This window comes from Nicotiana tabacum, chromosome 20 (assembly GCF_000715075.1).
Source record: "Nicotiana tabacum cultivar K326 chromosome 20, ASM71507v2, whole genome shotgun sequence".
Lineage (NCBI taxonomy): Eukaryota > Viridiplantae > Streptophyta > Magnoliopsida > Solanales > Solanaceae > Nicotiana > Nicotiana tabacum.
In genome coordinates, this window is record NC_134099.1 from 166,292,289 (window position 1) to 166,314,108 (window position 21,820).

Genomic DNA, 21,820 nt, shown 5'->3' on the forward strand with positions numbered 1-21,820 from the left:
CGAGGCAACACCTATATGCTACCTAAGAATCATTCAACAAAGTATTCAAGGCTTCTTTTCGATCAACCTCTAATACTGGGAGCCATCACCCTCGGAGGTTATATCCTCAAAGAAAGCAATTCATGCCAAGGAGTGCCTCGATAGGGAATGTTGTAATGGGCCAAATGGTGAAAAGAATTGTGTCCATATAGAATAGTCGAGCCCCTAACGGCAAAACATGTACGCATTTATCAATTATTTGAAGAAGCATTTTTTATATCAAAATACTTTGTACCTCAAAGAAGTCCACTATTTTTACATTTAAGGCTGAAGGGACAAAACCCCGAATGCATCTGAACACTCGGGGACTATTATCGACTGTCAACACTTATAAGACCTCAAAGAGGCACATTCGATCTCACAAGACCTCAAAGAGTCACATTCAAGCTCATAAGACCTTAAAGAAGCATCCCCTCGATATTAAGGCCAAGGCCATCACACTCGGGGACTAAAGGCTACGGCCATATAAAAGACTACGGTCGTAAGAAAAGGCTATGGCCAAAATAATATGGCTCGTAGATATCCAACTTCCGCTATAAATTAAAGGCCTTCAACTATTAAAAAACAGGTTAAATCAGGCTACCCTCGGCAAAAGCAGAATATGAAGGGCTTCGATAAATTTATCCCCCGAAAAACCTAAGGGCTCCGATAAATTAACCCTCGGATGATCCAAAGGCTTCAATAACACTGGCCTTCGAAAAAACCTTTAGAGGTATTCGGTCATGCTTACGCAAACAAAAAGACTAATAAGGTACCGATACGTTGAGCCTTCGAAAAACCTAGCGGGTACAAAAACACATGCTAAGGCATAACTAAAATTTCACTAAGTCTTTTAGCCGAAATGAGGGAAAAATTACATATCCATTTTAGAGGTCGAAACGGCTCAATATAAAGAGACTAAGGGCTAGCTTAAAAGGGCCTAGGGGCCGATATATAAGAGCCTAAGGGCCAACCTCAAAAGAGCCTAAGGGCCAATATGTAAGAGCCAAAGGACAAACTTCGAAAGTCTTAAGAGCCAAAAACTTATAGTTCGAGACTCCGCTCTCACTTCGATCCGAACTCAAGGTTCACAATATCCCGAGTTTACATCGGTTCGATTTAAACTTAGCTCAACAATTATTATATCTATCGATAATCATCTAAAGGTTTGGTAACACCCCCGAACCCTAAATGAATCCTCAGAATCATTCAAACGAAATCTTCCATGAATAAAGACAATGTTCAATCCAGCACAAACCAAAGGCAAGATAAAAATTCCCCTCGTATTTCCAAAAGGTGATTATAATAAATATTTACACAAGGAAGGCTTACAAGGAAACAAAATAAAGTGACCTAAAACAACTTCGGGGTCACATCCTTAGCAGCTGCATCTCCAGGAGTCGCATCTTCAAGAGTCGCATCTTCAAGATCCTCACCCTCGAGGACTTCATCCCCATCTCTTTCACTCTCAGAGACACCGGCTGAATCATCTTCATCGGAAAGTAGAACAACAGCCTCTTCTTCCAAAATCTTCTCTACTTCAATATTGGCCGAAAGGTCGAAGCCGCAAGCATGTATCTCCTCGAGGGTCATCCTCCAGGATTGTCGCCTAGCATGTTCAAGGGCACTTGATAACTTAACCTCCACCATATAAGATATCTCCCTTGCTCTGGCACTAGCTGCTTCGACATCGGCTCGATACGAAGCCATAATTGCAGCAACATCAGATTTAGTCTTGGCCAGCTCAGCAGCAGATTTGGCTTTAAGCTCCTCGATCTCGAGGCCCCGATCTTGGCTATCCTCCTTCACACCTTGAAGTTGGTGTTCGAGCGAAGCTAACTGCTCTCTTAGAGTTTCCTTCTCAGAGGCGAGATTGTGCATACCTTGCCTCAACCCTAGGGTCTCGTTTTCTTTCATCTTAAGCTCCTTCCGAAGCTTCGCCTTCAAGTCGGCCTTTTGCTGAAACTGTGAAATTAAAAATGTTAGTCGCTAAAACAAACAGGTACGTAAAAGACCTTTGAGATTTATGTTACCTTCTCCACATACTCAGCTTGACCTTGGCATGCCTGCGTCAACTCAACTCGAAGATCGTGGATCTTTATCTCTTTCTTAGCATAAAGGGCTTTGACGACGTCCCTCTCCTCCAAAGTCTTCTTTAGCTCAGCCTCGCATCGAGCAAGATCAGCTTGGGACTTGGAAAATGCCCTCTTATGGATCACCACATCCTTCACGAAAAAAGAGGGAAGATGGGTTTAGAATAGCTAAAACAAAGGCGCAGGCATAAAAAACAGAAAACTTACTTGTTTGAAGAGATTACAAGCCTCATCAAAAATAAAAGAGGCATCGGGATCAGGACCATCGTCTAGCCCTGCGAGACATTCTCAAAATATATCATTCCCTTCGTGGCTTGCATCCACTTCAGAAGACCTTATATTGTGGGCATCTCAAATTTGTCCCTCGGAGAACTCGGGACCAGGAGGTGAATCATCCGCATTGATCATACCAAGTGATCAACTCGGTGCATTTTCTCTTACCTAAAGAGGCTCGGGGTCGGGTCGTTCGGCCTCACCCTCCAAATGATCTCCTAGGCGAGGAGCTTTATTTTTGGATGATGGTTCGGGGACTTTATTTGAACTCCCCTTGGAAATTTCTTCGGCTCTGGATTGAGCCACATCAACTGCCACCGGCTCGATAGGAGTTAGAGCATCGACATTTTTTCTTTTTTCACGGGTTACCAGCATGCAGTCATCTTCTTCTTCTTCCTCTTGCTCCCGAAGACATTGGGCCATTTCTGGAGATAAGGACGTTGTATCGGCCTTAGGCCTTCGAGCCACGCTTTTCTTTGGCTTCAGGGGATTTTCAAATGACTCTCTTCTTCTTTTTCTTTCTTTAGATTGCTTCGGAACCTCCACTTCATCAGTCGGGGCCAGCCGCAACTCAACGGCGTCTCCAAGACCTGCATGAAATCGAGGTCAGTTTTCCGTAGCAGAAGCACAAAAATACAAAAAAGCAAGCTCACCATGGTTTTTGGCCTCCCATCGACCTTTGGCCAGATCTCGCCAGCAACACTCTAAGTAAGAGGAGGCATAGGCCAGCTTTCGAACCCAGCCCTCGAGGTCCGGGACCCCACCAGGAAACCAAGCAGTAGTTGTACCATCGTAAAGGGGTTAGACTGATGAAAAATATAAAGACAGGGAAAAGAAAAGTATAAACCTACTGCGTACTCACATTTCATATTCCACTCCTCGGGGAATGGCATCCAATCGGCAGGAATCATATCGAAGGTCCTGACTCGGACAAACCAGCTCATCCACCCACAGTCTTTGTCCTCATCGATACTAGCAAATAGAGATTTTAGGGATCGGCGTTGAAATTTTATCAAACCCCCACGATAAAGCCAGGGACTGTACAGTCTAATCAGATGATCGAGGGTAAAGGACATCCCCTCGATTTGGCTTGAAAAGAACCTAATCAAGTAAACAATTTGCTATAATGAGGGGTAGATCTGGCCAAGCATCACTCGGTATTATTGACAAAAGTCAAGAATAACTGGATCTATAGGACCTTGAGCCAGAATTGCAGGGCCCAACGTAAATGGGTAGGTGTATACACTTAGGTACCTCGCTTTATACGTGGTGATGTCTTCCTTGGAGGAAGGAATCACAATTTCTTTATTGTCCCATTTACAATGTTCCTTTACTTGCTTGAGCTCAGCCTTGATCACCAAACAAACATATCGAGACACGGGCTCGCATCGGTCTGGTGTCGAAACAGGCTTCTCAATTTTAAAATTGGATGTTATTTCACATGGCGAGGGAATACATTCCTCGATATGAGGGGGCACAACTAGTTTACCTTGACCGATCGAGAACATGATGAAGCGTTTTCCTTTTGGGAAACCAGTTTGGAGGTTTTATCCATCGTAATACTGAAGATCCAAGAAAGTGAAGAGTGTTGATAGTGAAGAGAAGGGAGAGATCAAGGAGATTGAAAAAAGGATAATGAGAGTTTGAAAACAATATGGGAATAAAGTTTGTAAGGTTGTGGAATCTGTTTATTTATAAAGGTCACTTAAGCGTACTGAGGAATCCAAAAGGCCGACCGTCAACCGCCTCCAATTAATGACTTTGAGAATCGCACAAAGAGAAACTTTTCAGTCGCTTCAACCGTTGGCATTGCGATATTTGCGTCAGGACCAAGGCATCAAGGATTAATTCGTCAAATATCATAAGGGCGGCCCGAGTTCGAGAAAATTCTCACTCGGGGACTATCTGTGAAGCCTTAGGGATAACTTTATTTTGAGTTCGACAACTACTCACTCGACTACTAAGCCCAAGGGCTGCCTGAGTTTGAGAAAATTCTCACTTGAGGACTATTTATGAAGCCTAAGGGCTAACTTTATTCGAGTTCGAGCAAGTACTCGCTTGATTACTAAGCCCAAGGGCTGCCCGAGTTCGAGAAAATTCTCACTCGGGGACTATCTATGAAGCCTAAGGCTAACCTTATTTCAAGTTCCAGCAAGTACTCACTAGATTACTATGCCCAAGGGCTGCCCGAGTTCGAGAAAATTCCCACTCGGGGACTATCTATAAAGTCTAAAGGCTAACTTTATTTTTGAGTTCGAGCAAGTACTCACTCAACTACTAAGCCCAAGGGCTACCCGAGTTCGAGAAAATTCTCACTCGGGGACCGCATACGAAGCCTAAAGAGCTAATTTTATTTCAAATTCGAGACATTGCTCTCACTCAACTCGGACTCATGAGTCCCGGTATCCTGAACTTGCATCAAATCAATTTAAGCTTAGCTCAAGGATTAACAAAGAACCTTAAGAGGTATTATATTGGTCGATTTAAAACCTCAGGCTTTATTACGTTCCGGGTCCAGTATTTGTACTAATCGTTAGAGTTATACACTCGGATTTTTCACAAACGAAAGCAGAATGGAATTCAACATGAATCGAAGATGAAATAGAGAAATTCTTTATACTAACAAAAGATATTTACAAAGCCCATAAGGGGCCCTTACACAGAAATAAAGAAGCAAAAACAAAAAGGCAAGAATCAAATCTACTTTTGAGGGCATATCCTCAAGGGTGACATCTTCTAGAACCTCCTTATCTGGGACTCCATCTCGATCTTTAGAGAAAATTGTGGCCTGGTAAAAAACTTGGCGAGTATAGGTCTTATCAGCACAACTATTTGAAGCCACTTCTTGAGACGTTGTACCGGTGTGGGATGCAAAAGTTAGTAGATGATAGTGCCACCTCATTCCATGGAAAGCAAAAGGAATGAAGTGTCACACCAGGTTGAAGTTAAGAGAGATGAGCAGCAGTTTAAAGTTCGCATATCTTCTGATATGGGAAGAATTCGGTGCCCTTCTCTCGTTGTTTCGAGCCAACAACGACAACAACTCAGTATAATCCCACTTAGTGGGGTAAAGCTATGGAAAGGGGAGTCATGGCATAACTGGTAAAGTTGTTGCCATGTGACCTTGTGGTCACAGGTTTGAACCATAAAAATAGGTGATTAGAGGAGGATATAGAGAAGGGAAAAGGCTAAAAGTTGATGAAGAAGGAATGAGTGTAATTTTTGTTCAGCCAATTAACCCCTTATTTATAGAAACCCGACGACGGAACCAGCGGCAAATTCAATGCTTTTGGGGAAATGGACTGGCGGTACATTCAATGCTTTTGGGGAAATGGACCGACAGGACGTTTCGATCACTTCAAACGCCTACATTACGAGCATGACGTCATCGCGAGAGGCTCGAGAAAATCGAGGTTCAAATTGTTTCGTATCATTTTGATTCTAAGGAATGCAGGGACTAATCTGTATACGGTCAAAATCAGGGAGCTCCATTTCGAAGTCTTGGATTGGGCTATGAGTTCGAGTTCGGGCGACTCGAAGTAGAGGTCGGACCCGGCTGAAAGACACACACCTCGAGGAAGAAGATTGAAGGCTTGGCACGACCTACATCGAGGGTAGTATATTCTCGAGAGCAATCAAGAAAGAGCGGGAATTTCTCAAGGACATGTGGATCAGGGCATAAATTAAAGGATAAGATTTGTACGAAATGGTACAGGTCCATACTAGGTTACGTTGCTATACACATGTACCAATAGAATTCTTTACCTCAATAATGTATTATGTTGGGATTTTCTCCTCCTATATAAAGGGAACCACAATCATTTATCATCACAAATTATTCACTACATTAGAATATTCTACTTTGCTTTTCTTGTTTAACGTGCTCAACAAGTGTTCTTCAGCTTTATTGCTTTTACTTTATTATTCATACTTCATTGTTCTTAGCTGACCTAGTGACCCCCAAGAAAGTCGAGCTCGAGGTCCTCATTGTTCTTGCAACACTGGTTTGGTTCATCAATTCTTCTTATTTAAACTTAATATTTCTTGTATATCCACTAGTATTAGAATAAGTCACATATCTTTAAAACCTTAAATTACATTTAATTGTTACCCCCATTTTTCGAGGTAAACAAGGTTCCAATTTTTCTTGTTAATTTGTATCAAAGCCGAATTAAACCCAGAATGATTCACTATAATTTATTTATTTTTAGTTTAACTATTAGATATCCGTTGTATTTGCCCGGCTAATCTAGATTCGTACTGTATAGAAATTAGAATCTACAAAAGGAGAAAACATTTCTATCAGGAACTCTCCACTACTAAAGTATGAAGGGATATCATATTCATTCCACCACATCTTTTGGTAGTGTATCATATATTCTTATTTCTTCGCGATGAAAATCATGGCATGCATGACGTGAATTATCAGACGTTGTTAGGTTATCTGCAACATCAAGGACTTATATGATGGACCCAACCTCCCAACTTTGATGCGTACATGAATAATGGAAGATGTCGGTCCAGGATTAAATTTAATGGGTTCAATTATTTAAAAAATTCATATTAAACTCATTGTACTATTAAATTATAGGTTCAAATTTAATACTTGTTGAAATTTTAGTAAGTTTTTACATATAAATTCATATTCAATGTCGGAAGTTATGGGTTCAATCGAAAGGCTACATCCGCCCCCGATAATGGACATTTGTTAGGCCGATATATACATATTGGATATGCATTTGTGTTACTTTCTAGTATAGATCGAAAAGAGCAGTCCGACGTACAAAGTATTTTATATTTAAGCTCAGAAATATAGAAAAAAAAAAAACAGTTTCTCTATTTTCCTTTACTGCCACTAGTTTAGAAATGTATGTAGACATGGAAACATTGTCTTGAGAGTCAATAAATTTTAGATCTTTACTAGATACGCTCTACCCAGAAGGCATTGAGGGGGAATTCGATCCCAGGCCATCCGTATGCACCCTCCAAACTAACTGAGCAACTCCGAATGTGTGTTACATACATATATATATATATATATATATATATATATATATATATATATATATATATGTTACTAACTTTTAGTGTAATAAATTTTGAAGAATCCACATAAAATATTCACGTCAGAATGAGCCCGAGTAAGTTAATAGTGTTAAGTTGCTTTTTGAAACACTTTTTTATTATCCAATTTGTTAAAAGAATTAAACAATCATTTGAAAAATTGTAACTAAAATGTAATAAAGAATTGTTATTCCAGTTTTATAGCTTTTCTGAGCTTTTATAAACTTTTCAATTTAATAAAAGTGCTAAGAAGGCATAAGCCGTAAGATATTAAAAAGGCTTAATTAAAATGAAGTGAAATGTATAATCTCAGAAAATATAGAAAAACAAATCAGTTTCTCTATTTTCCTTTATTGTCACTAGTTTAGAAATGTATGTAGACATGCAAACATTTTTTTGAAAGTCAATAAATTCTGGATCTTATTTTTTAAATATAAGTGAGTCAAGCAAAGTTGTGATTTATTCATGGCTCTCCATTATCTCAAGAACTTAGTGGAACAACATTAACTAAAACATCAAGTCACTTTCTTAGTTTAGGCTATATAAACTCCTAGTCACACCATTCTCAAATACACAAAAAACAAAAACAACAATCCAAATAGCCTTAGAACCCAAATCTTTTCAATGGAGAGCCAAATGAAGAAGCAATGGCATCAATTTGTTTGTGCTTTAGCATTTTTCTTGATTGCATCTTGCACAATGGCATATACAACTGATACTTATAAATCACCAGTTCCAACATATAATAAAGTACCAAGCCCAGCACCAGTTTCAAAAGACAATTACGAAATGCCACAAGTGTCCAAGAACGATTACAAGGTACCCTCAGTGCCTAAACAGGAATACAAGGCACCATCTTTGTCGAAGGATAACTACTACGCGAAGCCATCAGTTCCAAAAGATAACTACAAGAAGGTGTCATATGTTCCAAAAGATAACTTTTACAAGGCACCCACAGTGCCTAAGCCAGAATATAAGGTGTCATCTTTGCCAAAGAATGACTACTTCACGAAACCATATGTTCCAGAATATAACTACAAGAAGGTGTCATCTGTTCCAAAAGATATTTACTACAAGGCACCCACAGTGTCAAAGCCGGAATACAAGGCACCATCTTTGCCAAAGAATGACTACTACAAGAAACCGTCAGTTCCAAAAGATAACTATTACAAGGCACCCTCAACACCTAAACAGGAATACAAAGTGCCATCTGTACCAAAGAATGATTACTACAATAAGCCATCAGTTCCAAAGAATAACTACAAGGTGTCATCTGTTCCAAAGGGTAACTACTATAAGGTACCTTCAGTGCCTAAATCGGAATATCAGATGCCATATGTACCAAAGAATGACTACTACAAAAAACCATCAGTCCCAAAGAATGACTATTATAAAAAGCCATCAGTTCCAAAAACTAACTATTACAAGGTACCCTCAATGCCTAAACAAGAATACAAAGTGCCAACTTTTCCAAAGAATGACTACTACAAGAAACCTTCAGCTTCTCCTCCACCGCCATACTACTATAATTCACCCTCTCCTCCTTCACCATCACCACTACCTCCTTCTCCATCACCACCTCCTCCATCTTATTAAATTTCCATCTTTCATGTTCAGCATGTTTGGAGAAGGCCATTTTTCCAACACAACATAATCTCAAGGGTCTTGAGTTGAAGGCATGATATCAAAAAAAATTAGTTCTTAATTTGTTGTTTCTTTCTTGTCATTATTCGAGTGGAAATTGTTTTGTCATTTAAATTGTATTTTGAATGTTAATTTCTAGAGAATTGTTTCAGTTGAATACAAGTTCCTTTTATTGATCTAGTTTATGTATTTTCACCTATTCTTCCACCAATCCCCAATTTCTTCACATAAATTTATTGATCAAGTTCGGTAGCATACAGTGGTGAATTCAGAATTTTAAAGTTATGGGTGTTAATCGATAAAAATTCCAAAAGAAGGGAAAAAAAGGATTTAATTATGGGTGCTCACTCAATATTTTATCTACATATTTTTATAATTGCCGATGTAAATTTACTACGTATGATTAAAGGTAATGGGTGCTTAAGCACCCACAAATGCCAATGTAAATCCGCCACTGGTAGCATATAGTCAATTTTCACTTTATATATTCACCCCGAAATAATATTTCATAAGTTATTAGAATGAAATAATATTTCATACGAATGAAATTATATTTCAGTTTTCCTCAAAATATCACTCTTTCCACTACAATTAGGGCCAACGTCGGTGGAAAAGCTCTGTCGAATAGCAAAAATTTTTATTAAAAAGAATGAATTTAATTTTTTAGATACTCAATAACCACTTAATTTTTGAAATACTCGATTACTTGAATATACTTTAATTCTTACCGGGTATTCATTAGATTGAAAAAAAAATTGGTTAAAATGTCGGATGTGTTGATGTGGGAGTTTAAATCAGTAAAAATTATTTTAGTGCATCGAAAGGGCCAGCACTTTGCATGCATAGTTCCAATTTTTCTTGTTAATTTATATCAAAACTGAATTAAAATCCAAAATGATACACTATAATTTATTTATTTTTGGTTTAACCATATCCGATACTTATTTGCCCGACTAATTTAGATTTATATCACATAGAGCCCACAAAAGGTAAATTATTTTCTATCATGAATTCTCCGCTACCAAAGCTTAAATCCGAAATCTTTAATAAAAACTAAATGAATCATATTCATTCCACCATATCTTTTGGTGATGCATCATATATTCTTATTTCTTCGCGAGGAAAATCGTGGCCTGCATGATGTGAATTATAAGTTGTTGTTAGGTTATCTGTAGCATCAAGGACATATATGATGGACTCCCAACCTTCCAACTTTGATTCTTACATTATCAAATAATGGACATTTGTTAGGCCGATATATACATATTGGATATGCATTTGTGTTACTTTCTAGTATAGATCGAAAAGAGCAGTCCGACGTACAAAGTATTTTATATTTAAGCTCAGAAATATAGAAAAAAAAAAAACAGTTTCTCTATTTTCCTTTACTGCCACTAGTTTAGAAATGTATGTAGACATGGAAACATTGTCTTGAGAGTCAATAAATTTTAGATCTTTATTATTTAAAAAATATAAGTGAGTCAAGCAAAGTTGTTATTTATTCATGGCTCTCCATTATCTCAAGACCTTAGTGGAACAACATTAACAAAAAAAATGAAGAAATCTCATATGATTGGATTATTATAAGCTTCTAAATTATCAACTCACCTTCTTAGTTTAGGCTATATAAACTCCTAGTTACACCATTCTCAAATACACAAAAAAGAAAAACAACAATCCAATCAGCCTTAGAACCCAAATCTTCTCAATGGGGAGCCAAATGAAGAAGCAATGGCATCACTTTGTTTGTGCTTTGGCATTTTTCTTGATTGTCACTTGCACTATGGCATATTCAGCCGATTCTTATAAATCACAAGTTCCATCATATAATCAAGTACCAAGCCAAGTACCAATGTCAAAAGACAATTACGAAGCGCCACAAGTGTCCAAGAACGATTACAAGGTACCCTCAGTGCTTAAACAAGAATACAAGGCACCATCTTTATCAAAGTATAACTACTACACGAAGCCATCAGTTCCAAAAGGTAACTACAAAAATATGCCATCTGTTCCAAAAGATAATTATTACAAGGCACCCACAGTGCCTAAGCCGGGATACAAAGCACTATCTTTGCCAAAGAATGACTACTATAAGAAGCCATCTGTTTCAGAATATAACTACAAGAAGATGCCGTCTTTTCCAAAATATAATTACTACAAGGTACCTTCAGTACCTAAACAGAAATACAAGGTGCCATCTTTGCCAAAGAATGACTACTACAAGAAATCATTGGTTCCAAAAGATAACTATTACAAGGCACCCTCAACGCCTGAGCAGGAATACAAGATGCCATCTGCACCAAAGAATGACTACTATAAAAAGCCATCAGTTCCAAAGAATAACTACAAGGTGCCATCTGTTCCAAAGGATAACTACTATAAGGTATCCGCATTGCCTAAACCGGAATACCAGGTGCCATCTGTACCAAAGAATGACTACTACAAGAAACCATCTGTTCCAAGAAATGACTATTACAAAGTACCCTCAATGCCTAAACAAGAATATAAAGTGCCATCTTTACCAAAGACTAACTACTACAAGAAACCTTCAACTTCTCCTCCACCGCCATACTATTATAATTCGCCCCCTCCTCCTTCACCATCACCACCACCTCCTTACTCTTACCAATCATCTTCAACTCCTTCTCCATCACCACCTCCTCCATATTATTAAATTCCCATTTTTCATGTTCAAAATGTATCGAGAAGGCCATTTTCCAAGACAACATAATCTTAAGGGTCTTGAGTTGAAGGCATGATATCAAAAATTTTAATTCTTAATTTGTTGTTTCTTTCTTTTCCTTATTCAGTTGGCAAGTTTTTTGTCATTTAAATTGTATTTTGAATGTTTCCAGAGAATTGTTTCAGTTTAATACAAGTTCCTTTTATTGATCTTGTTTATATATTTTCACCTATTCTTCTAGCAATCCCCAATTTCTTCACATAAATTTATTGATCAAGTTCGGTAGCATATAGTCAATTCTCACTTTATTCACCCCGAAATAATATTTCATAAGTTATAAGAATGAAATAATATTTCATAGCAAATCTACTCAACATTCTCTCTTTCAAATTCTCAATACTTCTCCATCTACTCAACATTCTCTCACAAAGATTGTATGTAATCCTTTTCAGATAATGTTAACCGATTATGCTTATCAATTATTGTCCTGGTTTATTTGACTAATCTAATTGAATTTGAAAATATTATATTTTATGCTCCAGTACCAAAGAATGACCACCGCTCAACTATACAGAATGAATACAACATACAAACACATGAAAGAACTTCAATAGTGTTAGAGCACTATTAAAAGCTATGTCTAATTAAATAGCTTATATATTGTTAACCATCTCCTTTAATCCGATATTTTTTGCTAAGACTTAACATAATTCTCTCATAAAACTATTGTACTTTGCCTTGATTTTCTTATTGTGTCTCAGCTGAATAAACAAAACATGAATGGAAATTATTCATCTATGACTTACATAACTAAATAACCTTACGTGAAGTCAAGAGTCTATTTCATCCAAAATCACATACAGATTTAGACCAAGAAGCATTTAGTTTTTCCCTGCTATAGCCAAATTAAATACTCTGATTTGATAATTCTGCTGGCTTGAGTTTCTTAATGTTTAAGTAAAGAGTATTTCATCCAAAAACAAATATAGATTTAGAGCAGGATCCATTTCGTTTTTCCCTGTTATAACCAAAACTTTGAGTTGGTTATTGTGTTGGCGTGAGTGCTATGTATTTTACTACTTATGTGTTGAAGATATATTTAAGTTTGATTTCTATTGCATTCCCTGTTAATAGGTGAGGTTACTTTCGCAACGACATCTGCAAGCAAAATATATGTAAATCTTGAAACAGATTACATATCACTGTTGATTCAAAAGTTTGCATCCATATCTGTTCGGGTACAACCTATCGGAAGCTTTAATGTCAATAGCATTCTCATTGAAGAAGAGATGTTTCTAGTTTCTCAACAGGATGACCATTAATGAGTTGTTGGAGTCTGACTGGAGTGCCGAAATACAAGTGATTTTCATATTCCTACTTCTTTCTAAAAATACCCGATTCCTCAATATGCTTATATTATACAATTGGAATAATATAAAGTAGCCTCTGTCATCAACATGCCTGCTTAATTTGAGTACATTTTTTATGTTAGGCTGCTAGAAAGTGGTGTACATGCTACTTTATCACTTGGACATTATCAATTGAAAGTTGAATTTGTGTTTTGACATGCATTTTTTTTTTAAGAAAAGTTGAAGTTTTGTGAGTGGAAAAACATTTCACCCAAAAATTACTCTAAACCAGTTTTTGGGAACTTGAAATTTTTTGAATTTTTTTTTTCAAAACATAATCATATTTCATAAACAAACAATATTTTCAATTTTTTTTTTTGAAAATGAATTCAAAATCTACAGTCAAACGGGAACAAACACAAGGATAAAAAGTTGAAAGCTTACTCGGCAAAAGAGTTACATTCGATTAACTCAAAGAGTTGGCATATGAAATTTTATAATTTAATCGTAGAGCTTGACTTTCTTGAAGATCAATTTAATATTTAATAGGTGTTAGGTTCTATATTACGTTTTTTAATCATTTTTGGCATGTAGGAATCATATTAGACCGTCAAAGTTTTTTTGACTTAAGGCTTATATAAGCTATCTCTCCCAGACACCACTTATGAAATTATAATAAGTTTTTTGTTGTTGTTGTTGCTATATAAGCTATACAATGTTTCATAAAAAATTATTATTCAAGCTTAAGTGATATGCTTAAAATTTATTAGCTCAAAGTCATTTTTCAAATTCAAATTAATTTAATTGGCAAGGTAGTTTCACTGCAACTCAAAAAAGAGTAGTTTTTGTTTTATAAATTTTTAAAAGCTTCGAAATACAATTAAAGCAAACTTACATTTCACAATTGTAACTAAAATCGTTTAAGAAAAAATGAAGACTTTTGGAATTTCTGGTCTTAAACAAGTCAAAAAGGGGTCCAGAGTATTTGTGTGGTTATAAAAACTTCTCATTAAGGGTAGAATTGTAAGTTTAAGCTAAATTATTTTCAAAGTTAGAAAGGGATTATCCTTTTTGAAACAGACCAAAAAGGAAATAGGTTCACATAAACTGGAACGGAGGGAGTACATCTTTTGTTTTAAGTTGGCTAAATACGAAGCCAATATCAGTTCATGTATTAGATGAGATTGTTTAGAAGAAGACAATGCTATTGTGTTTTAATATAGTCGGATTAGTGGTCTCTTGAATTTGTTATTGACGGATATAAAAATGGGATCTCGTGAATTTGTCATTCATGGATAATAATAAATAATCAATCAAGTGAAAAAATAATAATTAATACTAACAAAATTGCAACAGTCGTTGTTTCCAAAATCAAAAAGTTGGTAGAAGCTATTAAAGCCAATAGCCACGATAAATTGAAGGAAAAACATACAAGGCCTACCTATTTTTTTCCCAATCTGTCACTTGTTCGTCCCTCTCTCATGAAAATGGTCTCTCCTCTCTGTTGCTTCCAAAGTCAAAAAGTTGGTAGAAGCTATTAAAGCCAATAGCCACGATAAATTGAAGGAAAAAACATACTCAAAAGCGTTTGGTGAGAATATTGCATGTAAAACTGCAATGTCTCAAAGGAATTTGCATACAAGTTGAAAGGGCAAAGTATATATTAGGCCAAAATTATGTTACTCTATAATCTATATTTAAGTCATATAGCAAGACAAAAGTATTTGAATAAGAAAAGAAAAAAAGAAAACTAAATATTAACAACACTTATGAGTTTATGATAATGTTTGATTATATTATTGCGAGCTTTCATTCTAAAATTGTGTATAGAGAATGATCAATTAATGGGAATTTTATATAGGGAACATTTGAGAATACGAATAATTATTATTTGAAGTTTGAGTCAATTAAAATTTTAAGAAAATTTAGCTTTTGTCTAAAAAAAAAAGAAGCAAATTCTTTTAAACTTTGCTTGAATGTAATGAGCATTTAAGCCATTACAAAGAATTAATTATATAGCCACCCATCCAACTATATATTTAGTGAATAAATATATAATATGTATAATTCATATATACATAGAGGGAAAAAAGAAAATTTTACACTTGACTATGGTTGTTGGGCCCGGGCATTGCCCGGGCTAATCGTAACTAGTTTATATATATAATACATATTGAACACCTTTGTAACAATAAAGAGGCATAGCCCAGTGGCAAAGGGTGGTCAAAACGCCTTAGAGGCACAAGTTCTAACTCCTCGCTCCACAATTTTTGTTGCAGGACAATTCTTTTAAAAGACAACTAGATAAGCAGACTAAGCGACATCGTTTTCTTTGTTTGACTTGCTTTATTATATAAAAATCAGGAATAAACAAATCTGTATAAAACAAAAATTAGGAATAAGCAAATCTAATCCCTAAAAGTCAAAATCGATCCATCCCTAATTCCTCATTCCTCACCGCTCACACAAACAAAAAGGAAAAAACCTAGGTCAATTTTGGTCTCCATCTTCTTCGATTTCTCTACCAACGAACTTTTGCGTTTGAAAGTTCTTGCTGCTCTCCGTCTTCGTCGGTGTTACTCCGACTGTCCGAATACTCCATTCCGCCATTGAACTGGTTCGAACTTCGAATCTATTGTCTTTCTTTTCCTTTTTTGCTTCAAAGTTTCAGTTGTGTTGAATTTCTCTGATTTTTTATATGATAAATATTTTTGGGACAGTACATTGTGAGTAATTAGTTAGCATTTATGTATGTTGCTTGTTGTAAGTTCAAACACAAACTGTTGATGTTCCTTTTGTTTATTTAATTGTTGAGGAGTAATATGATTTAACTACTTTATACATTCAGGGAATTGAAGTTGCAATGAACTTGTTGAAATTTTACAACAAAGTACCAAAAATAACTTCGGCTTCTCAAAATCAATCTATCATAGAAGAAAATACCGATCAATCATATTTTCCCTCGCATTCTTCTCTAAGACAAGAAATTGATACAATTTCTCCACAGTCCGATCCAGCTGAAAGAACTCCAATATTGGAGTATCATCCAAACCATCGCGATGAAATAAGGAGGGCATACATTCAAGGTGATCCTTACCAACCCCGTTATCATGACTTCTCTCAATCTGACTTTTTTGGATTTAAGCGTCATTTTAATCCTGTATGGTTGATGAATTTAATTGGTTGGAGTATAGTGTAAGTACCGATGCTGCATATTGTTTATCTTGTAATTTATTTAAGGGCGAAAGTATTCATCAAGGTGGTGGTAATATTTTTTCGAGTAAAGGGTTTAGGAATTGTATCCTGATGACTTTGATGAATTTAGGATGAGTGCTCTTGAGAATTAGCTTGCGAGTTATATTATTGATGTTCATGATTTTGATGAAAGTTTCTCCGATCTAAATGGGCTTTCTGATCTTTCAGAAAGATTAGTTAAGACAAAAAAGCATTCAGTTTATCCTCTTGTATTCCTCTAAGTAAAACTTGCGTGCTTCTGCCTGTTGCCACTGTAACCGTTGAAAGAGCTTTCTCAGCAATGAAGTTTATCAAAAATGACTTGCGGAATCGAATGGATGATGACTTTTTAGGCGGTTGCATAGTGCCTTATGTAGAAAGAGAAGTATTTAGTACTGTTTCTAGTGAGTCTATTATAAAAACATTTCAAGAGATGAAGCCTCGTCGAGTACAATTGTAATAAGTAGAATCTCTTTTCGACACTTCTTTATATTAGTTTGGATTTATCCAATTGTTTGTACTATTACCTGTATTTTTATAATTTAGCTCGATATCACGTTGTTTGATTTAAATTTTTCGGTGCACCTACTTGTTGAGAATTTTTTTTTTCTTGTTCAAGTTTGAACACCCTTGAAAAATTTTCTAGCTTCGCCACTGATTATATGATGATTTGTGCCGGTAAGAATCTTCACTAATTCAGTAAATTTTTTCTGGTTTTCATTTCTCTAACCCCTTTTTTTTCTTACTCATCTTCTTTTTGTTTGATCATGGTTATAAGGAGATTAAGCATCCAGATATACAATTGTACATAATTTTTTACTTTTCAAGTCTTCATATTTTTGATTCTCAGCTTTTTTTAATTGTTTCTTCTCCTTTCACGTTCTTCTTTTGTGCTTTCCTCTATTTCTTCTTTGTTTCTTTTTATAGAGTAACATAATAGAGAAAACTGTTGCAAATTTATAATCATAAAGCATTTTGAAAGGTAAATTGAATTTTATAAATATACAATTAGGCCTATAAAAAATAGTAAAGCTTCAGTTTAATAACATGCCAGATGATTATTGAGCAGTTGCAGTAGATGTTTCTTTATTTTTTTTTTCATATTTAAGTTTTCTAAGGTTTCTTTATCGTAATAAAACATCTCTATCATGTTCTTCCGATATTTATGGGTGTGCATGAAACAAAGCTGGTTGGATATTAAAATAATCATAAAATTAGAAGTATAATTTTTTTCATATTTAATTTTTCTTAATAATCGCGCGAAGTGCGGACAAATATACTAGTTTTATAAATAAAAGGAATGAACTTAAATTTTTAGATACTCAATAACCACTTAATTTTTGAAAACTACGCTTTAGTGTCAAATAAGTTAGGGTCAAGCGTCAGCTATATGAATCACCACTTATCCATTTAAATTTAATTCATGTAATTATAATACTGTTAGAGGAGTATGATTTATCAAAATATCTCCATCGGCAGGCTAAGGAATAAGAGATAAGAATGCCGGGATAGGATGCAAGATTATTTTATCACGCACATACCCGGGGGCGGATTTAGGGGGCGCAAGGGGTTCACCCGAACCCTCTTCGCCGAAAAAATATGTATATATAAGGCAAAATTTATTTTTTACCTCTATATATTAAGTTTTGAACCCCCTTAATCCAATCCAAAAGTGTAGTTTAGTGGTCAAGGGGGTTCAAAATCTACATAAGATCATGAGTTCAATTCCTACTAGATATAATTATTTTTTTGAACCCCCTTCGTGGAGATCTTGTTTCCGCCACTGCACATACCCTTAACCAAATGACTGTTGGTCTGCTAAGGAGATTTAATTTTCACATAATATAATATCCAGCATTATTAGAATAATGTTTGGTTATTACTTTTTGTATCATCATAAATAATATATGCATAAGTTATGTGGTGATTCATGCATTATTTTATGTGAAAAAGAATGTGAGATAAAATGCAAGTATTAGTATTTAGTAATACATTGATTAAAACAAAACAAACTCTTGTAGTAGCAAACTTTTATATTCTTTAAAAAAGTAAACACATTTTAGTTGTAAATTATATAGTAATTTTAATAAATCAAACAAGCATCCAAGGAGAAATAATACCTTTTTAATCTCTGTATTACAATTATGCATTATTAATTCATCCGCATGCAGGGTTTGATTTAGTAGTAATGTCATAACATATGAAAGGTGGATAAATTTTAAATAGAGAAGGACAAAGTGACGGATCTGTTGCGGAAGCCAAATGTATATAGTGTGAATGAGTCACAATTACTATACCAAAAATTATGGCAGCCACCAAATAATAAATAAGACAATAAAGCAACAATAAAAGGAACACCAGAATTTACGAGGTTCGGCCAATTTTGCCTACTTCCTCGGACACAACCAATATTTTATTCCACTCCAAAAATACAAGTGAAATAATACTAAAGAGAGAAAATACAAATGCCTTAAGAAGATAAGAAGGCAAATGAGAGATATGTTTAGATCCTAAACATTAGGCCTCCTTTTATAAGGGAAAAATCCCAACAATTTTTCTCCCCAACCAATGCGGGAGTTTGACAACTTCAACACGAACCACATCCATTATTCAATTGCATTTTGAACTAACCTTGGTAAATATATTAATTATTAAACAATATTCATGCATTATTAATTCATTCTCACTGTAAGAGCAGTTGATTCTAAAAGTATGAAGTCGGCCTTTTGATAAACATTTCAATCAAATGAGCCGAAGTAATAAGAGTAGCATTGGCCAAATATGACCAAATTTAATCAGAAATTAAAGCATTTTGCGCTTGGAATATAAAAATTCATGGAAACATAAAATAACAGCAGAAATAGTGACATGATAGATGCAGTAATATAAATTAGTGGTGTTGATGAAACTGCTACCTATATGAGTAAATGAAACTCATTTAATTACTTGAACAATTCTTTTTTAGATTGAAAAAAAAATTGGTTAAAATGTCGGTGGGATTTAAATCAGTAAAATTATTTTAGTGAACCGGAAGGGTTGGATTACCGATGTGATTAGTTTTTTTTGTTACTATGGTCAGAATCTTGTGATTTTTATGTGACAAATCAAAATTGTGTCACTTTAATGGGAAGAAAAGATAATCTACGCGTTTTGTAAAATTAAAAGTGCTTATAAGTTAAGTGTGATGGAATATATACCACAGCGGAAGCAATAACAGAATCTTATTCACATGTAATCTAAACAACTAGTACGCATGGAGATTTTAGGATTACCTCTTGAAGCGTAAACACAACAAATCTAGGTCGTTCTCCAGTTCCTCAGTTGAAAACACACTAGCAGCTTTCCACAGTCTTCTACTGTGTTACCCAAACAATAACCGAAAAAAAGAGAATTTTGGGTGGGCAAAATTCTAGTAGAAACCGCAGTCAGAATCATCAAAAAAACGTCCAGCCCTTATATCCATATATATAGCTGCGTTTTTTAGGTCAAAACCGTTTTCAAAACCTGTTAGGTTTCCTTCTCCCACTAAGGGACGGTTTCCACGTTTTCTTTCCCACTAAGTAACAGTTTCCACTATTTTCTATTATTTAGGCACAGTAGGGACCACAGAATTTAATTAACAAGGCTTCCTATTATGATATTAATTTCGAAATTCTGAAACTAATTTCCATCATAATAAATTACGAATTATTCCACTAAAAATTCGTAATTGCACTCCTTAGTTCAATTTCGAAATTCTTCCATAAAACCTTATTTAACTCCCCATGTTAAGATTCAGATACTAATCAATCAAATTAAATTACTGACAATTTAATTTATTGATTACTTCCTTTAGACTTACACTTAACTTATTTCATGTGTCGGATACAAAATCCACCGGCCGGGTTTACACATGAAAACTTATAAGCTTTCATAAAGGAGTATCATCAATCTCAAAATTGAGACATGGATTCCATCAACTAATTATTACTTCGCCAATGTATATCATTGTTATCCAATTTATCAGGCTTATTGACTCGCGAAAGAATCTCGCCTTTTAATAAATCAAAACAACAAGTGACATACACAGCTAATAATAATTATATCAGGATTAAGAGTATAAGTACATTAAATGGACTAGAGAAATTATTTTATAAAGTCAGTATAAAATACTCATCTCTACTTGATCCGTTCAATACATACAAAATGTACTAGCACAAGAAGTTGGAATTAAACCATTCCCATAATCAAGATAAATTATATTTAATCTTGTGCTACAATCATTCCGATGATTTGTCCAATTCCATCATTAGATTGTGAACATTAACTTTTATGTCTTACAAGAACCGATGATTTAATCTTCCGTGTATAAGCTAAACTCTATACACTAAATCATCTACTATGTAAGCAATGGACGCACAAACCAACACATGATCTATTTAAAATGAAACTTTATTGAATTTAAACAAGTAAATAAATAATTGTTCATAAAGAATACTATAACAATACGCATGGCTTATAGTATATTCTAACAATCTCCCACTTAGACTAATAACCATGCGTCTACAATTTTGACACCCATTCCTTCTACATTTCAGCTTATAAGCACTTTAGGTTTGACCAAAATATTTACTATTCTATCCCTAAAATAATTCTTTTTAAACAAAACTCTTCGTAACATTATATGCTTTTCTATCAAAGTAACCATCTGACAAGTGATATTCGATATTTACTTGCCCGACTAATCTAGATTCACACTTCATAGATCTCACAAAAGGGGGAAAATGCTACATATCAAAAATTCTTCATTGATCTCAAAGCTTGAACCCGAGACCTTAGTTAAGAATGAAGGGATCATATATTCACACCACCATTTCGTCGCTATGAAAATTATGGCCTGCATGATGTTTGAATTATAAGTCGTGCTTAAGTTATCTGCAGCATTAATGACATATATATGATGGAGTGGTAAGTACTCCTTCATCCTTAACCAGAGGTCTCGGGTTCGAGCCTCTGGGTATGGAGTCACTTTTGTTAGGGAGCGTTTTACCTCCCAATGTGGAACTTTCCGGCGCGAATCCGGATTTAGTCGGGCTCCAATGTGAGTACCGGACACCGGATGGGAAACCAAAAAAAAAAAAAAGAATACGAGTTTGTGTAAATTTCTAGTATAGATCGATACATATATAAATTGTTACCAACTTTTGTAATAATTTTGATGAACCAAAATGAAATATTCACGTCAGAACTATTAATTAGACACGAGTAAGTTAGTAGTGTTAAGTTGCTACATATTTGGAATAAAAATTGTTATCCCTTTTCCTTCCAATTTGTTAAAAGAATTAAAGAATCAGTTGAAATTTCTCAATTTTATCAAAATTAGCGCTAAAAAGGCATATGATATTATAAAAGGCCAGCTTAATTAAAATAAAGTGAAATGTATAAGCTCAGAAAATATCGAAAAATAAAGCAGTTTTTTCTAT

At 35.1% G+C, this 21,820-nt stretch overlaps 1 protein-coding gene and 1 long non-coding RNA gene across 2 annotated transcripts; both read left to right on the forward strand.

The window, feature by feature from the left end:
* The first annotated feature begins 8,041 nt into the window (after positions 1 to 8,041).
* LOC107798766 (uncharacterized) lies at positions 8,042 to 11,938 on the forward strand. The gene is made up of 2 exons (XM_016621799.2): positions 8,042 to 9,041; positions 10,759 to 11,938. Exons 1-2 carry the CDS (start codon positions 8,073 to 8,075, stop codon positions 11,764 to 11,766), a joined length of 1,977 nt encoding a protein of 658 aa, XP_016477285.2. The 5' UTR covers positions 8,042 to 8,072; the 3' UTR covers positions 11,767 to 11,938.
* A 3,585-nt stretch (positions 11,939 to 15,523) lies between these two features.
* Positions 15,524 to 16,882, forward strand: LOC107798767 (uncharacterized). The gene is made up of 2 exons (XR_001650988.2): positions 15,524 to 15,741; positions 15,973 to 16,882. It is a non-coding gene; the product is annotated as an uncharacterized LOC107798767 (long non-coding RNA).
* Positions 16,883 to 21,820: the final 4,938 nt, after the last annotated feature.

Excerpts from the sequence above, each read along its gene's own strand:
- LOC107798766 (XM_016621799.2), top strand. The coding sequence starts at position 8,073 with ATGGAGAGCCAAATGAAGAAGCAATGGCATCAATTTGTTTGTGCTTTA. Across the intron at positions 9,042-10,758 it reads CACCACCTCCTCCATCTTAT|AAAAACAACAATCCAATCAG; the intron begins TAAATTTCCATC and ends TACACAAAAAAG.